Raw genomic sequence first — 19058 nt, 5'->3', positions numbered from 1 at the left:
TAGATATATATAGAGCCTCCTTCAAATGTTGTAACTTTCAAAGATTTGATGGCACTAACCTGGCAAACTTTGGCTAATCCAATTGTTCACAGAGACCGACTTGTGCACCCTGACTCCCTGGAAGTTGTTTTATATCAGCCAATCAGATAATAGCTTGCCAGATCAACAAAGTGCTTGCCATTTTTGAGAACAATATGCATCAGACAGTCAGTGGGTGGTTCATGTTCATGAGACAAGAGTATTTGTTACCGTTGTATGGACACTTAAAATGGTTGTACTACTCTTTGAAGTCAAGTTAAAATCATGTGCCTTTATCCAATTTTACAATACGTTTTTGTTGTGCTTGACAGACTTGTTTTATTTTTCAAAGATACACATGCTTTTCTGTCTCACTTTACTCCTGTTTCCCTTTGTTCTCTCTTTATCTCAGCCACTCTACGAAATCTGTCATGGACTTTGTGAACAGTAATGAGAACATTATATTTGTCCACAACACCATCCACCTAATTTCTCAGATGGTTGATAACATCATCATTGCTTGTGGTGGGATCCTGCCGCTGCTCTCTGCTGCCACCTCTCCATCTGTAAGTGGCACATGAGCCCCCCCTAGTGCCTATGCACATCACTACAACATCTTTGAAAAATTAAAAGCATTTTATAGTGGTTGATTTTATTTTCAGTGGTTTGAAAGATGTTGTAATGTGAACTAACTTCTAAATGTAGGTGATCTCGGATCAAAGTTCATCAGAAGGGTTAGAAAGATGTTCCCATTGTAGATCTTAAATATAATCAGATGTAATGTAGCCATATGGTTGTGACAATTCATATCTAAACTTTTACACTTATATAGTGAAATGTATGAGCAGTAAGATGAATGACATGCGCTCATCTCAAGGAAAAAAGTGCTTACTCCAAATTAGTATTTTTGCTTGCATAGTTTTTTTTTTCCCCCTGAGTGTTAAAGATTGTAGATTGTATCCCTGGTCAGTGTTCTCACCCTGAGATGCACCTTAAATCGAGTGTAACCCCTGCTTTAGCCGTCTCCTTCTCCTATTGTTTGCTGTCTAACTCACAGCCTAACCTCAATTATTTCTGCTAAATATTTGTATAACTTTATCTTAAATCTCTATTTACTGACTGTTATTTTGTAACCAACATTTTAAGTTTTTATGTTTTCTATATTTCTTCCTAATCCCTTTCTTTCCCTCACTATCTTCCCTCTAATTCTCTCTGGGGTTTTTTTCTTCTTCATCTATTTGTCCTTTGCATGTGCAGAGTTCTAAGGTTAGCGCAAACCCTGTAAGTTCCACTTTATTCTCTAACATTCACTGTCTTGTTTGTTTGTTTAATGCTGTATTATGATATTACTGATATCGCTGTCTTAAGATTAGACTGCATGGCCCATTTCAAATCAATGCCATCATTCCTGCCTTGTTCAATCTCATATTCTGTCTTCTATGATTTGATTTGAATAACATTTGTATTTAAAATCATACATGATTGGAATAGATATAAAGCTTATTTCACCTCCAAATATGTTTGTGTTTCATCCTCATAGTGTGTTATCCATGACAAACGTACAGATACTGATATTACATTGCATTAAATAAATTAACATGCACCGTGCTGCTATGCTGAGCCTCCGGCTCAATTGGTCAATTCATAAGGGTGTTACTTTAAATATCAACCTCATTTGTTCCCCTCTGTGTTGGTCATAAAGACATGCCGGGGCTCTTGCTTACAGAAAGGGGCAAAAGGCAGTGAAGATAATAGCCTGCCAGGAAGCTCTGGCACTGGGGCAGAGGTGGGTCAGAGCTGTCACACCTATAAATACCCACAATGCACTGCTCTGTGACCCCCTAGCCACCACTGTTTTGTCGTCTAGCAACAAGCATGTTCCCAGTTCACACCAATTACATTATATTCAGCACTCAGCTGTAGTCAGTTCTGGAATATGGTGGTTTTCTTGGCTGTCAATGCCCTTCTAGTTTTTTAAAGGGATAATTCACCCAGAAAGGAAAATTCTGTCATTGTTTACTCACCCTCATGTTAAATTTAAGTTAAATTATTCTTCAAAAGAGAGGAAGGGTCTTTCTAAAAGTTTAAAAGCATACAGTATTTGCCTCTGTTTGAAGAGTCCTACATTCCTTTAAAACACCACAGTCGGAGCTCTCTCTAATATCTGTGAAATTTAAGCTTTTAACTAAAAGCTTTACAAAAAGTTTATTATTTTTTTCTTTTTATATACCATTGAGTTCTGTAAAACTTTTAATATTGATGCAGCAAAATGGTGTTTCCTTGATGACCACAAAGTTTATCCCTCTAGGCTGGGCACAGTAACTTGCCATGTGTGTGTTTCACAGTCTCTTCACAGATTGTTAAATGTGTTTGAGAGAGGCATGCTTCTTATATAAAGTTGGCCTGGCATTATTGGTTTGCTGCTATCACACATTTGTTTGTGTCTGTCACATTTATAAGTGTTAGCATTACTCTGTGTGTCTGACTTTGTGTGTTTGTTTTACGTATTTATTAGGATATTAGGAGTTTCTTAACTTGTGGATTTTTCACCACGTGTGTGTGTGTGTGTCTCACAGACGGAGCTTGAGAACGTGGAAGCAACCCAGGGCATGTCCTCGGAGACGGCGGTCACATTTCTCAGCAGGCTCATGGCCATGGTGGATGTGTTAGTGTTTGCCAGTTCTCTCAATTTCAGTGAAATTGAAGCTGAGAAGAACATGTCCTCAGGAGGACTGATGCGCCAGTGCCTCCGATTAGGTGCGTGTGTATATATAAGGTCTCTAGCCCCAATTACTTTATATTTGCAATTTTGTATTTGACTCCTTGGCTGAATAAAACATTTTGTGTCCTTCGACCTTCAAGGCAAAGTGTCTAATCCTGGCACTCCTAGTGGCACCAAACTGAATTGCTAAATTAATGATTGTTTCTAAACAGATTTCAACAGATTAGTATTGTTAGATTAGTGGGTTGTCCCAGACTAAACTCACACCATTTGTTAAGAAGTTGACACATCAGACCGCTAAAACAAATGACATTCTTCAAGAAGTCAAACTGCCAATAGTTGCTTCCGAACATTAAACTGGGATTGGAGAAAATATTTTGACAAAGAATCAACTGCATACATCACAAATGATGTGAATCTCAGAATGTAGTTGGGTTTTACTAAATCAGTTTTTCTCCTCTCAGTGTGTTGTGTAGCTGTGAGGAACTGTCTGGAGTGCAGGCAGAGACAGAGAGACAGAGGCAGTAAAACCTCTCTGCCAATCAGCAAGACCCAAGAGAACCTACAGACTGCAGCAGCTGCCAGCAAGGTTACACACTCACGCACACCTGTACAAGAAGAAACAAACACATATATGCACACGTAAACTGCATCAAAACATATGAACACTTTGTAAGTAAACTATTAAATACAATTTAGGGATTTAGAATCATCTATAAAGTCTCTTATATTACACAAAAAATGTCAAGCGACCTGGAGCTTGGAAAAGGTGTGGCTCTATATTGATAAAACTGATCATTATTATTAAATGTACATTTTATAATAATATTACATATACATCATTTACCCAGCCTCATGATGGCGTTTCAAAGGATGTTAGGCAGAACGTTAGTCCAGCCTTTCTCAAACTTTTTTCAGTCAGGGCACCTTTCAAAAGTGCATAAAATCTCAAGGCACCCCAGTGTAAAAACACTGCATAACCCAAATGTAAATGCAAATGTCCTGTTTATTTAGACAGAACAGTAATGAACAGAGCATAATACCTACTGTAAATAACATTAATAATAACAACTTTATAGCACCTTTAAAAACACAGGTTTGCAAAGTAATTCACAAAATAATCAGAGACACAAATGCCATAAAACCGTAAGAGGTGGACCGCCCAATACAAGAACCCAACAACAAATCCAGACCAGGAGAACTAAAATGAAGTGCAGGATGCAGTTAAAATAAAAAGGGGCAGACATGAAAAAAATATATATACAATACGATAAGAAAAAGATGCATGTTAAAAAATGCACCAGAGATAAGCAGGAATGTTTTTCCATATAGTGCTTGTTTTCATCCGTGCCATGCGCATGCACACACACCCACATACACATACACCCACACACACAAACAATAATCCACAACGAGAGAGGGAGAAAGATCTACATGCGCGCATGCAGCACGCATACGCGCTCACACAAGCCGGGGGTGGGGGTGACCACAATCAATGGGAGACGTGAGCCTGGTGCGATGCACACAGCCGCCCTATCCTGGCAGGGATGGATGAGAGGCAGACACGGAGCTCCTGGTCCACAGTTCTCAGTCGCTCCCTGTACTTGTTCTTGATGTACGTCAGGCTTGAAAAGCTCAGTTCGCACAGATAAGTTGTGGAGAAGGGTAGCAAAATAGCTCGAGCCCCTGCCCTATTTCAAAATTAATCAAAAGTGCCCTTCTCAAACATATATGAATGATAATATTGTGGTCAATAAAAAAAAAATTATTTGCTTATAATTAACATGACAATGTGTACAAAACTAAAGTGGCCTAAATTCACGTTTATTTTTACGTTTCTGTCAGTCTGAGGTGTTGTTGCTATAACGCGTTGCTATGGGTTGCGTCACTTGCGTCAAGTTTTGTGTGTGTCTTGCTTCGTTCTTGTGAGACGGATTTTTATGGTTAATTTTATATATATATATTTATCTAAAATGAATTTACAATTGTATTAATACGTTCATATGTTTAAAAAGAAGAAAAATGTATTTATGTAAATTCAAATATATTTATATATGAAATGTCAGATTTTTTTTTTTTTTTTTTAGCCTACGTAATTTTTTGGCGGCACCCCTGACACAGTCAGGGGGCACCCCAGTGTGCCGCGGCACCCACTTTGAGAAAGGCTGCGTTAGTCTATGAATTGTGATTGGTCACTAAGGCTAACATTTAGCCAAAAACTCCTTTTGTGTTCCACGGAAGAAAGTTATACTGGTTTGAAACAACATGAGGGTGAGTAAATGATGACAGAATTTTCATACCTACAAGTCTCAGAAATACAAGGTATTGTTTTTTCGGGAACATTTTACAATAAGGATCCATTAGTTAATATTAGTTAATGCATTAGGTATCATGAACGAACAATGAACAATCATTTTTTCAGCATTTATTAATATTAGTTAATACAAATATAACTGTTCATTGTTATTTCATGTTAAACTTGATTTTAGAAATGTTTATGTTGAAACAAAAATTAACCAAAAGAAGTAAATGCTGTAAAAGTGTTGTTCATTGTTAGTTCATGTTAACTAATGTTGTTCGCTAATGTTAAAGCTAACATTTTTCTCTCTTTGCTGTAGACTGTCATACAGAATGTCCCTCGTAACCTGTCACCCATCAAAGACCCAGACAGACTGCTCCAGGATGTGGACATCAATCGTCTCCGAGCTGTCGTCTTCAGAGACGTGGTGAGATGCTCACCTAAACAAAATGCTTAATGTAGTCATGTGTGCATTAACATGAAGTGAATGATTGTAAACTCTGCTCTGTTTGTTGAATAGGATGACAGTAAACAGGCTCAGTTCTTGGCTCTGGCCGTGGTCTACTTCATCTCTGTCCTTATGGTGTCCAAGTACCGGGACATCCTGGAACCGCAGCGGGAGATTGGTAGGTCCAGCAGCCTATCAGGAAGAAGTATCCGTCAAGAGATTAATTCACCCACCAGCACAGGTGTGTGTGTGTGCGTGTGCGTGCATGTGTGTGTGCACATACGCGTGTGTGCGTGCCTGATTACAGCCTTGTTGCACTAAATAGACATGTGTATTTTTAGTAACTTAACACTTGCACACACACCACCAGTGCTAATAAGTATTCATCAGTCTGCAGTCAAACACCTTCTGCTCTGACAGCTCTTAAATAGTCTCTGATTATCTCTGCTGTAGTCTGAGCTTAAATGGGATGTTATTCCCCACAGAAAGGATTTTATTAACATCAAACATGCAAGAAATTGTGCAAAGTGCGATATTAAAATCATATTCTGGTGGGAAGGAATTGCTTTGTGGACCCACTGCAGTGAATTCGACGGATCTGTTACGGAAGGAGATTTGTACTGATATATGATCAAAAGTTTATACATGCTTGATGGAATTTGTACTTAATGTGATCTTAAAGGCATAGTTTATACAAAATTAAGTAAACATAAAAACCTAAATCAGTATTTGTTGTGACCACCCTATGCCTTTATTTAGCACTAATTCTCCTTGATGCACTTGTGCACAGTTTTTCAAGGTAGGTACTAATGTATCGGCTGCCAATATTTATCAGCCAATTATTGACCAAATTAAAAACTTCAGCATATCGGTTATAAATATGAAAACGCAGATATGAAAAACCAATGGTTTGTTTATAATCAATTAGTAACACACTTTGTAAAAACTCTATGAATTCAAATGCACTTCAGAAATAATTATAGCCACAATACGTAGAAGGGTTGGCACTCCTTAGAACATGTAATATACATTTTTTATTCTTAAAGTTAATCCGGAAAAAACTCCACAAATGGACGTGACCGTTGTGAAAGAGGCATTTACTTATAGGCTACATGATGAGGGAATCCATCTAAAAACCAGCAGACTTCTGAGACATCCTTATGATATCCATTAATGCTGCATGATCGATTGAGTTAAGATTAAAATCACAATAATTGCGCGATTGCTAATTCAGCATTTCGGTCAGCGCTCTGGAAGCAAGCGGCACCCTCTAGCAGTCTGGACGGCATTATCCACTACACCGTGTCATAACCAGATGTGTTGCGATGCTGTGACTCAAGATAAAAGGTATATTTTCCATGTTTCCATAGGGTTTCCATGCGCTTTCACACACAAACACACACCGGTTCAGATTCAGAATGGCAGAGGGGAGACATCCCGTCTCTTTCCAATTTTCTCTCCACTTCTCTGTTATGTGGAGATTGGTAAAATAACAACAGCAGTGCCACGTGAAAATAAACAATCATAACAGACTGAATAAGGATGCGATTCATACAGTAACTTTGCCCTGTGTATGTGTGTGATTGTGTATTTATCCCCTTTGGGGTTTGCCGTAGAAAGCGATCGCCAATACAGAGCTTCAGTGAATAAATGAGTTGCGTTCAATAAACAGACTGTTTTGACTGTGAATCTTCTGTTTTCTTCATTTTATCGTCAATTATCCTAATTTTAGTGTATTAATATTGCTGTGTCCTGGTGTGGACAGACAGATTGTGTGTCGCAGGAATCTTAGGACGAGGTTTAATCCATATTATTGAAACGTTTTATTTTTCCATGATGTGGTTGACATTTCCGTGGTATTGCCTAATATATGTGTAGTTTAAATTAAAGCTCTGTTGTTTTGAACTGCAAAAACAGGAGTGCAAAAAAAGTTTTAGAGGTAAAAAATAACCTTTTTTCATATCAATCATCGTGTTGTCATATGTCTTTTTTCTATCTTTTTCTCTTCAATTTATCTTTTATTGTTGCTCTCTTTTAAATGTTTTCCTGTCATGTATGCGTTGCAGAAAACCCATCCTCCTTCTCAGATGGTTTACGCGGAGACCGTCATGCTGCCACCCCTCTGGAAGATATTCACCTAGAGGGCTCGCTGCCTCACACTGACTCTGGCATAGGGGAGGAGCAGGTCGCCGGTGCCCTCAACGGCTCTGAGCTGGGCGGAGACACTGGAGGTGGGGGCGGGAACTCGGGAGGAGGTCCGGATGCCATGAGCGAGTTACTCTGCACGTTGTCCTCTGAGGTGATGAAGTCTTGTGAGTCCCTGCTGGAGTCACCTCCTGGGGTGGAGGTTCTGAAACCACATGCCTCGATCTCTAGCATCAGCCAGGCCAACAAGGGGATCAACGTGAAGGAGATCCTGAAGAGCTTGGTGGCAGCACCAGTGGAGGGGACGGAGGCAGGGCCCGAACCCCAGCCGTACCACCCCGACCCTGCACTGAAGAGGGAAACAGCAGCCATGCTGCCCATGCAGTTCCACTCATTTGACAGGTGGGCAGCTCCAGCATTAAGAGTCTATCACCTCATAATAACACAATAAATGAAAAAGATACATTTCATGTAATAACTTTTAGTTAGGCATTAGTTATCTAACTACCCAATTACATTCCCAAGTAGGAAGAAATGTTGTAGCTATAGAGCATACCTGAGAGTAGAGGTGTTTATTGAAACAGCAACACGTTACAATTTTTCAAATACATTTTGCATTGAATTAAATATTGTAATGTGATCTTGGAACTGGTTTTGTTTTGTTCAAGGCCTTAGAACTCTTTATTGAAGAATTTTACATTCCTATGAAGAAAATTAATAGGAAATATACTTCTGGAGCCCATGCCTCTGACAATCTGGGTTGGTCATTGTTGAGCTCTATAGACATTGAGCCAATGAATCAATTATGAATCATTGTAGTTACATTTACAGTACATGTGGCCTTTTGAAGCACCCTGATTGCATACGAGTTCAAGAACTCCTTCTGCACTCCCTTTTATTCAGAATCCCCTCTATCTGACTGTAACAGTGAGGCAGATTTAAGTCCTCAGCACAAGAGAGAACGTTACCCTCATTTTTTTTAATGCAATCCATTTCTCTGCATGTAGCTACTCATTATCGCACAGGCGTTTGCTGGTGGCTTTGTGCAGTGTGTATTCAGGGCTCAGGAGACTGACTGAGTTTGTGGGATCCACTGGAGCTCTACAATACAAACTAAAGCCCCTCCGAACATAAATCCCCTATGTTCTTACCAATTAAGTGAATCTGATGAATAAATTATACATAAGATTATGCTGTTCATCTTTCATGAGCTCCTTAAGTGTTAATAATTTATCAGGACAGGTGAATATTTTATCAGATGTTCCTTTTTCACTCTTGGTGTGCTGAATTAGTTTGACACCAGCATAGATCTGGATAACAATTAAACTGATTTGGGGAGTATATAATATGATGACATTTTGGGGTATATCTAAGGATTTTATTTAGGGGATATAAAGGTTTGTTTTGGGCTATATATAGGGGTTTGTTTAAGGTATATACAGTAAGGGTTTGTTTTGGGGCATTTGTAGAGGTTTTAGTTATGGTTTACTTAAAGGTTTGTTATGGGTTTTTATAGGGTTTTTATTTAGGATATTTATTGGGGGTATATAAAGGTATATATAGGGGTTTTGTTTAGGGTTTACATAAGGGTTTGATCTGTGGTATTTATAAAGGATTTGATTTTGGGCTATATTTAATATATTATATTTATATTTATTTGGATATAAATGGTTGTAATTTGGGTATATTAAATATGAGTTGATTATGGATGTATATAGGGATTCGTATATACATATAGTTAACAAATGTGTGTGTGTGTGTGTGTATACTCAAAGGAGTGTGGTGGTGCCTGTTAAGAAGCCTCCTCCAGGAAGCCTGGCTGTGAACACAGTAGGTACACCCACCACTAGTGGAGTGCCCTCATCAGGAAGCACGCCTAATATCTTTGCTGCTGCCACGACAACGCCTAAAAGCATGATCAACACAACAGGTTAGTCATCCTGAGCATTTCAGTCAACATACTTTGCATTTATTTTGATATTTCCATTTGGGAGACAGGAATTGAAATACAGCATGCATTCTGTTCCATTCGTTGCACTGTCTAGCTTTTTTTTTCAGCACAAGAGTGCGTTTGATCTGAACTGTCCCTTTATCTGTTCTAATGTGTCTTCCTGTTATGTTTCGCAGGTGCCACTGATTCCGCCTCTTCCTCTTCCTCCTCCTCATCCAGCTTTGTGAACGGTGCCACAAGTAAAAACCTCCCAGCAGTGCAAACTGTTGCACCTATGCCTGAAGATACAGTGGAAAGCATGAGGTACACACTGTCACATTACACATCATCTGCTCATTTTATCCATCTATCCTCCCTTCATTTTTTTCCTCTTATTATTCACAAACGTCCATTCTGACCTCACAATCGGTGCTATTTCCCTCTTTGCAGCCTCACGTCCTCCCACGGCTTTCAATAATCCATTAGTTCCTTTCTTTATAACCATCGCATACACCACAGTAGCAAGTTTCCTTCTAGACACATTTAAAGATGTGCTTTGAGGTACTGTTAATAAATGGTCCATTTGCTGCTATGGATAGATGAGTGCTTCTATTTTTGTTTGAATACAACAAAATTCATTAATTATTTTGGTTTGTTTTTATTTGTGTCTGTATGCATGTATTGAAGCTTTGGGGCTCAATAATTTTTGATTTGGCACATAGGGTTTTCATCACACTATAGAGCTCCAGTGAATAACTGTACAGTCATTACTGTCTGTTTGTGCCCATTTGTATTGCAGTGCCTTTTGTGAAGTGGACCAGTGTCCACTGCGAACCAGGCTGACGCCTCCAGAACTCAAATCCTTTAGTTCGCTGACAGGATTCCAAACAGCCCCCAGAGATGCAGGACAGTTTCTTAGGCAAGGAAGATTGAACTGGCCCCCCTAACCCAGTGCTACCAGCTTACCATACCCTTTCGTTCTTTTTCTCTCTGTCTTTTCTCATTCTGTTTCTCTCTCTGCTGGTGGTTGTAAGTTTTCTTGCTGGCCAGCTACACCACCATCGCTGCTGCTTTCATTCTTAACGTTTCTGCCAAAATTGATTCTGTCTCTTTTGCTGAGCAGCTCACTTACACATATTTACATTGTGTCGTAATGTGCAATAAAGTATGGTGCAATAAAGTTTCACGCATCCAGTTACAGCACATCTGAGTTTTGTGTTAAATAGGCTGCAACAAGTGTTGTGTGAGACGAGATATTTTGTTGTTTGCTTGTTTTACGTTTTCTTTGCTTCACACTGGATAGCAGTGCCCATGATCAAATATCATTGGTCCAAAGTCCTTCTCTATATAGCTACAATGTTTTATTCTGCAACAGAATTACAAAGTTTACAACTTAATTACATGTTCAAAAAAGTTGAACAGTTTTGATATGTTGGAAACTATTGCAGTACACTTGTATAAATTACATTTAGAAAAATACAATTTTATCAGAGTAATGGTAAAAAGACAGAAAACAATAGATCATTTTCTGCTCCACATAGCTGTATATTTATCTTCATCCAAGACATATTAGAATTACAATGTTTTTACAAGTCAAAGATTTGTAAAGGACACTTGTATTAGCTAACTTATGAAAAATAAAATAAAACAATATCAGCGTAAGTGAAAAAAGACAGAAAATGACTGATAACTTTAAATAATAAAAAATGCTTGCAATATACAGTACTGTGCAAAAGTTTTAGGCACTTGTGAAAAATGTTGCATAGTGAGGATGTCTTCAAAAATAATGACATAAATAGTTTTCATTTATCAGTTAACATCATACAAATTCCAGTAAACATAAAAAAGCTAAATCAACATTCAGTGTGACCACCTTTGCCTTTAAAACAGCCCCAATTCTCTTAGGTACGCCTGGACACAGTTTTTCTTGGTTGTTGGCAGATATGATGTTCTAAGCTTCTTGGAGAATTCGCCACAGTTCTTCTATCTATTTTCAGCTGTCTCAATTGCTCTGTCTCTATATGTAATCCCAAACTGACATGATGTTCAGTGGGGGGGCTCTGTGGGGGCCATTACATATGTTCTTCTATTGTTCTTCTATTCTAGAAGAACAATAGAAGAACATCACCTGTTCTTCTATTCTAATCTATTCTATTTGCAAATGTAATGTTTGGGAGTCTTAAATGTATTTTTCCTATTGACACACTAAAGCTGAAGATGTAAATAACCATCTTAAGACAAATGTTTTTGTGAAACATCATAAGTGCCTAACATTTTGCACAGTACTGTATGTTATGCACGCTGCGTAAACATCAAATATGCTGTGATTTTGATAATGTATTTTTTCTTGTATTTTTACAATTATTTTGTAGCAATGCACAACTTTTCTCTCTGTGTTGATTAAAAAATTGCTTGACGTTGGAAACATGTTGCACCTGGTTAGGACATTTGTCACAGGCATCAGCAATTTTTTGTGACATAGACATAGAAAAAAACTAATTGAAGCACATGCAGCAAGCACAAGACAGAATCAACCCCGCTTGCTCACCATTTCTAGATAACAACAGTAGAGACATTAACACCTATAAACTCATTCTTACTTTGGACCACATTGGGTTCCCCATCAAACCTTTCACATTAACCCTAGTCTGGTCTTGTTTGCATCAGGTTTAGTTTTAGTGCAGGTTGACACAGCTTGTAGCTAAGCGCAGTGGCACATTGGGGTGATGTGATTCTTAAGCATTTGCTCTCTTTCTGCCTCCCTGTGGTTGAATTCCTATAGGACATCTTTAACCCAGCAGTATTGTCATAGACCTAGTCACATACTAACCAATTGGTATGGAAAAGGAAATATGCTTTTGAAGTTTGTATGCTGTTTTGGGACATCAGAGCTGACTTTACCTTCTTTTGTCTCTCTCTCTGTCTGTTTTTTTTTTCACTCACAGTATCACCACTAAACTTGAGCGTGCTCTGGAGAAGGTTGCCCCCTTGCTGAGGGAGATCTTTGTGGATTTCGCACCTTTCCTTTCACGGACTCTGCTGGGCAGTCATGGGCAGGAGTTGCTCATAGAAGGTACAGGTGCTGTATAGTGCTCCTTTTCCTCTCTACCTGGTGTCTCTGTGGAGTCCCTCACTGTCTGCTGTGTGTGTTTGTGTGTCCACTGGCTGCCTCATAACACACACTTGAGCGAGTGCATGGACCCAGAGCAGGTATGAGAACATGAGAGATGTTTAGGATTAAGTGACGATTAAAAAATACAGATCTACTTATACTTTATGCACCAAGAACCTAAAGGAAGTATTATATGCTTAATTAATTGCTCAGAAAGGATTTCAAAAGGATAGTTTACCCAAAATGTTTTCATCATTTCTTAAGCCTTATGTAGGGATGATCCGATATGGAACATTTTGGCCGATACGATATCGATTGTAACAAAATATTACTGGCCAAAAACTAAATCTATATTTTGGTTATCATGGATAATGCCATCCAGACTGCTAGAGGGCGCCGCTTGCTCACACAGCACTGACTGAAGCACTAAATGCAGACAAAATTTCAAAACGCAGCCTTTATTATCATGCAAGGCCTATAGGTATATGCCACTTTCACAACAGTCATGTCCGTTTATGCCGGTTTTTCCTGCATTGACATGAAAATGAAAGAATAAAATTCATATGAATATCAATATCTTATGGGTTTAAAACAACAAGAGGGTAAATAATGACAGAATTAAAATGTTGGGTGATCTATCCCATTAAGGGAATGCCGAGTCAGTAAAAATCTAGTTTTAGAGCGATTCACATTTGCTTCTTGTTCAACACCGTCTTTCGTCTCCTCATATTTCCTTCCTCTCTTCTTCACCCTTCTTCTTGAACTTTCTTTCTCCTTCCCTTTATCTCCCCACTCTGTGTCCTGTCAGGCTTTAATGTCTGTGATCTCACCTTGTCTTGAGTTCCTCCAAGTTGAATGTTTGTCTGATTGTTTTTGTTGTTTAATTAAAGTAAAACTTCCTGCATGTTCATTAGAAAATAGATTACATTCTCTAAATGTAAAACCTTTGACTTTAAACTCACAATTAAGTGTTGTAATTTTATTTTAGGCTAATGTATGTGTTTTTATTCATATCTAATTGACATGTTTATTCTAAAATCTGTTTCCTGTCAATGTGTCACTACAGGTTTAGTCTGTATGAAGTCCAGCACATCAGTAGTGGAGCTTGTGATGCTGTTGTGCTCACAGGTGAGGTTTCTCTATTTATGTAATTCATTTAGACTTGCCCGTTTATTTTGACCTTTTTTCCTTCAAACTTTTAGCAAATCCTTAAAAAATGGAGCCATCACTACATGATTAATGCAACATTCATACAGTATATCAATCTTCACAAACTGTAAAAACAATAAAAAGCATTGAAACTGCATTCCAACACCTTTAAATCTTGGGAAAAGTCACAATGCCGCAATGTGAAACATTTCTTCAGTCCCTAGAGCAGGTCTTTGTGATGTGTTGAATCTAAACCGGATCCGATTTCAGACCCACCCTGCAGTATGCAGCAGGCCGGTGATGCTACCGAAGTATCACCGCATATTTGTGAACAACCCACTTTAGATTAGTACAACTGCCGCTAAACTTCAAGTTTTAAGCTTCTGAAAGCATTCCCGTTGGTTTCATCACAATCTATATAGTATGTGAAAAATTGAAATGCTTTTGGTATATTGGCATTGTCAATTGTCTTGCAGTGTGACAAGAGATAGTCCATCTAAAACTATTCTAAACAGCCTTTTAATGATTTTTTATAATATGCATGCTGCTTTAATGGCCTCATATTAGTTGAGAGACATTGGATATTTTTGCCTAAATCATTTATCACAATGCAGGACCATTTATAATGAACAAGTAAAGGCAAAAGGATGATTTAAAATGGATATCCAGTTACAAGACCTAAGATATATACTTCCCTTACTCACGTACAGTACAAATTAACCTTAAACCTTGATGTTGTTCACATTATGTGCCAACTACCCATGTAGAAGTGAACTAATCAAAGGTGTCTGAAATAATTGACACTTTTTAGAGGAGAATTTTAACTTACCTTTAAGAAGACAGTCACTGCTCCAAGAAAATCCACTAATGTGCTTCATAATATGTGCTGAGCTCTTCTCTTGGTCCACTTGAGGTGAAATTTGGTGCCACTTTTTTTACCACTAACCAAAGATAATTATTGGCCATCCGTTTACATCTGGATGTCAGTATCTCTTACTAGAAACCCCAAACAAAGTCCTTTCCCACTGTGAGATCCAGGTTTTAAACTGCAACATCTCAATGATTTTCCTCTGGCTTCAGGGTTGGAGTCATCACCAATAGCTTTGGGGTGTAGCAGTGTCCCATCCAGTGTTTGATGCCCTCTCTGTTCCTCCTCTCCCCTCCTCCCTCTGGTTCCCGTCAGCACATATAGTATTACTGAAGCTCCAGGCCTCCATTAGTGGCTCAGGGGATGAAACTGTATCCTAAATATTGATTGGCAGGAAGTAGAAGGTAATAGGAACTGTGATGTGGCCTTCTAGAAGCATCTGCACATGATGCTAAGTGCATTCTGCCTCTCTCTCTCAATAATCACCCTCACTTATGTGGCAAAGAGCCAGTCAGAAAGATCATCAGTACATCCCTTCAGCAACCACATTAGGCGGCGATATCATCCAAACTGAAAAAGACTGATAAACTGATACAGCACATACATTTTTTTTAATTAAGCAGTATCACATGAGCACGTGTGTTGTTGTTGTTGTTCTGAAAATAAACATTGAAGAGTTCGATTGCTGTTATAAAAAAATATCAACACATTTGGAGCCCCACTTGCCCAATCAAAACAGAGAACCAGAATGAAATGTTTGATTTTAAGTGCTCTAGTGGTTTTCTTTTGCTGTTGTTTCAGGAGTGGCAGAACTCAATACAGAAGAATGCAGGCCTTGCCTTCATCGAGCTCATTAATGAGGGGAGGTAAAAACATACACATTAAAGGATAAGTTAAGCTCAATTGACAGCATTTGTAGCATAATATTGATTACCAGAAAAAAATATTTTCACCTTTTCTTTAAATAAAATTACATTCTGGGTTCCAGTGAGACACTTGCAATGGAAGTGAATGGAGCCAATCCATAAATGTTAAAATACTATTTCAAAAGTATAGTAACAAGACAAACAATATGCTTGTTAACATCATTTTAGTGTGATGAAATCGCTTACTAACCTTTTCTGTTACAAGTTAAAGCCAATTTTACAACTTCGTTGCCATGACGATATAAAACCTAAAATGACTGTAAAAATGACAATGTAACCACTTTACAGCTCAAATATTACATGCGTTTTAACAGACTAATTCATTTAAGTGCTTTTATAAAATTATAAACTTCACATTTCTGCATTTAAACCCTCCAAAAATTGGCCCCATTCACATCCTGCCTCGTGTAACCTCAATTTTTGCTTTATTTGTAAAGAAAAGGAGGGACAAGTGAAAATGAATTTTTGTGGTAATCAACATTATGCTGTCAGTAGATCTTAACTTGTATTGAACATGGAATATTCCTTTAATACTCCTCTATATTCTGACTCGGCTGTCTTCCCAGCAGAGTCAGCCCAAAAGATGCTTGTTTACTTCAAGATTCTAACAAAGTGATATTTAATCTACAGCACATGATCTGTGTAATGTACATGTAATGTTTTTAAACAGCTGGATGAAATAGATTAGATGTTCTTAATAAAATATATAATGGGGCGTTCAGACTGAACACTTTCTTATGCTAAAAGGTTAGAGAAGAGCGTTAAAGACATCCGTTTAGCTCGTTTACAGTGAAAAACAGTGTGGACGGATGCAAAAATGCACTCTGTGTGAACGCCCTTTAGAGCAATCATTGCCAGGTTTATGCAGATATAAGAAAAAAAAGGCTATTGATGCTTATATGGTAATGGTAAGGTGTGTTTGTTTCAGACTTCTGTGTCACGCCATGAAGGATCACATTGTCCGAGTCGCCAATGAAGCCGAATTTATCCTTAACAGGCAGAGAGCAGAAGACGTACATAAACATGCAGAGTTTGAGGTTGGTCTTTCTGTCTCTCTAGCTCTCTGGATCTGTGTCATGTATCACGCGGTCATTGTTTAACTTTCCTTCCCCTCTCTCCTGTAGTCAAACTGTGCGCAGTATGCTGCAGACAGGAGGGAGGAAGAAAAGATGTGTGACCACCTGATCAGTGCTGCCAAACACAGAGACCATGTGACCGCAAACCAGCTGAAACAGAAGATCCTCAACATTCTGACCAATAAGCATGGAGCGTGGGGCACCATGTCACAGAGGTACTGTCACGATTTCCTCTAAAAAGCTATGCATTTATAAAATTTGATATTAAATATGACACGTCTGTTTTTAACATCTCACTTATTAAACTCCAAGTTAACTTTTATAATGTCACACCACTGTGGTTTACTTCTTAATTTATGCTATAGGAAAACTGTAATCATTATTTTGACATTCTGGCCATCATCAATGTCTTTGTTCCCACAATCTATCTGCTCTCTTTCCCTCCTCAGTCAGCTGCATGATTTCTGGCGTTTGGACTACTGGGAGGATGACCTGCGCAGGAGGCGTAGATTCGTTCGCAATGCCTTTGGCTCCACCCACATGGACGTGTCACTCAAATCCCTAGAGGAATACGGTTAGCTGCAACATTACAGTCCCCAAATTAATCTTTTCTCATAAGATCAGAAAAAGTATATTAAAGGTGCAGTAAGTGATTTTTTTCATGGAAAGGTATGCAAAAAAATTGTCCTGCTCCCTGAAAGATATAAAAAAAACAAGTTTCGTGAGATATCTCACTGGTCTCTGTGACAGCTCTAAACTCTAGACTCTAGACTCTGGAGTGTGTGTGTGTGTGTGTGTGTGTGTGTGTGTGTGTGTGTGTGTGTGTGTGTGTGTGTGTGTGTGTGTGTGTGTGTGTGTGTGTGTGTGTGTGTGTGTGTGTGTGTGTATTATTAGCATTATCAATTTAGTGTATTCAATTATTTATTTGTATATTTAAATTATGTTGTGTAATTGTATTATTTTGTTTTAATAAGATTAGTTTCAGATTAATTTTAATATAAAAAAAATTCATACTGTACTTGTGGAAAATACATGTTAATTAAAAACTAAATAAAAAATGTTCACTTAAATAAAAAACATGTAGTGTGTAGCATCGTAAATGTATTTTCTTTGCCATTAGCAGGCACAGAGGAAGAAGAAGGGATGAAATCAAAGAAGTCGTTCCATAGCCATTCAGTGGTCAGTCAAAACCCTGAGACAGAACTCATGCTGGAAGGAGACGATGATGCCGTCAGTCTGTTGCAGGAGAAAGAGATCGACAACCTTGCAGGTATTTAGCATCTCCGGTACACTTATGAGGCCATTAGCCTTTTTAAAATATTCACAACCGGCCTCCTCTCAAATCCCATTGTAAGTGATCATTGAAGTATAAAACCAATTCGTTTTAAATGCCAGCTTTTACAAAGAGTGCCGCCTCAGCTGTTTATGTAGAAACCATTTGTGTGGTCTTTGATGTATTGTTAATGCACGTGCTAATATATGCAACTGTACTTTATTCCCAGTGGCTTTTCATCCAAGAGTATTTATCTCAAGAGGCAAGTTCGGTCCTTCAGGAAACGAGTATGCTAATTGGTGTTTTAGTCCAACCCCTTGCCTTTTCATGCAGATCTCATCTGAATCAGCACAAGAGTATGATTATGAGCTTAAGTGCTACATCTGATTTTGACATTGAATGTCTCAATAACTAAATTAACCAATAAACACTTATCAAAGTAGCCACCTATTCATTATCATAATGAGCCACTGACTGTGTTTAACATGTTATGCTAATTTAATCATTATTTAATTAAGCTAATAAGCATGTTTTTTCCAAAATTTTTTGGTTTTCCAAAATGCTTCCTTACTTAATTAAATGCATTCATTTCAATGTGCTTGAAGATCAGGACCCACAATCTATTTTTTATGTTATTTCGTTCTCCTGAACTTTATAGGTCTTGAAATCCAAAGTTGTTATTAAATCTAACTGCAATCGCATGATTTCCACTATTCCCTTTAGTCAAAGCTTTTAAAGACAAAGAGTCTAAATCTGTGGCGTGGTTTCTTTCAGGTCCAGTGGTTTTGAGCACGGCGGCCCAGCTTGTTGCTCCTGTGATTGTCGCTAGGGGAACATTGTCAGTCACCACGACAGAAATCTATTTCGAGGTGGACGAAGATGATCCAACTTTCAAAAAGATCGATACAAAGGTCTGCACCTCTTGTACTGTTAATCTACGAGTAATACTCTGATTATAGCCTTCTTTTGTCACATTATAGAGGACTGTATTTTTCAGTCAATTGTATTGACCGTAAGACTCAGTGAAAGTATTAGCTGACTTCTAAACAGTGAATATTATCCACTTGGAATTTCAGGATCAAACCTATTGCA

General features: G+C 38.2%; 1 protein-coding gene across 2 annotated transcripts in view; it reads left to right on the top strand.

The window, feature by feature from the left end:
• LOC127636850 (neurobeachin-like) overlaps nucleotides 1-19058 on the top strand; it is a 158908-nt gene that overhangs the window by 127302 nt on the left and 12548 nt on the right. Inside the window, exons 24-43 of one of the 2 annotated variants that reach the window (XM_052117622.1) lie at nucleotides 431-584; nucleotides 1276-1299; nucleotides 2595-2775; nucleotides 3205-3329; nucleotide 4405; nucleotides 5402-5466; nucleotides 5560-5728; nucleotides 7554-8034; nucleotides 9408-9562; nucleotides 9760-9886; nucleotides 10362-10481; nucleotides 12508-12641; nucleotides 13741-13802; nucleotides 15493-15557; nucleotides 16546-16654; nucleotides 16742-16908; nucleotides 17143-17267; nucleotides 17817-17963; nucleotides 18196-18228; nucleotides 18741-18877. In XM_052117622.1, coding sequence (XP_051973582.1) covers nucleotides 431-584; nucleotides 1276-1299; nucleotides 2595-2775; nucleotides 3205-3329; nucleotide 4405; nucleotides 5402-5466; nucleotides 5560-5728; nucleotides 7554-8034; nucleotides 9408-9562; nucleotides 9760-9886; nucleotides 10362-10481; nucleotides 12508-12641; nucleotides 13741-13802; nucleotides 15493-15557; nucleotides 16546-16654; nucleotides 16742-16908; nucleotides 17143-17267; nucleotides 17817-17963; nucleotides 18196-18228; nucleotides 18741-18877 — 2581 coding nt within the window. Of the gene's footprint in view, nucleotides 1-430; nucleotides 585-1275; nucleotides 1300-2594; nucleotides 2776-3204; nucleotides 3330-4404; nucleotides 4406-5358; nucleotides 5467-5559; nucleotides 5729-7553; nucleotides 8035-9407; nucleotides 9563-9759; nucleotides 9887-10361; nucleotides 10482-12507; nucleotides 12642-13740; nucleotides 13803-15492; nucleotides 15558-16545; nucleotides 16655-16741; nucleotides 16909-17142; nucleotides 17268-17816; nucleotides 17964-18195; nucleotides 18229-18740; nucleotides 18878-19058 lie in introns of both variants that reach the window. The other variant, XM_052117621.1, reaches the window with a different exon arrangement.

This window comes from Xyrauchen texanus, chromosome 44 (genome assembly GCF_025860055.1).
Source record: "Xyrauchen texanus isolate HMW12.3.18 chromosome 44, RBS_HiC_50CHRs, whole genome shotgun sequence".
Lineage (NCBI taxonomy): Eukaryota > Metazoa > Chordata > Actinopteri > Cypriniformes > Catostomidae > Xyrauchen > Xyrauchen texanus.
The sequence above is the reverse complement of the archived record's forward strand: the minus strand, read 5'-3'. Positions and strand labels throughout refer to the sequence as shown.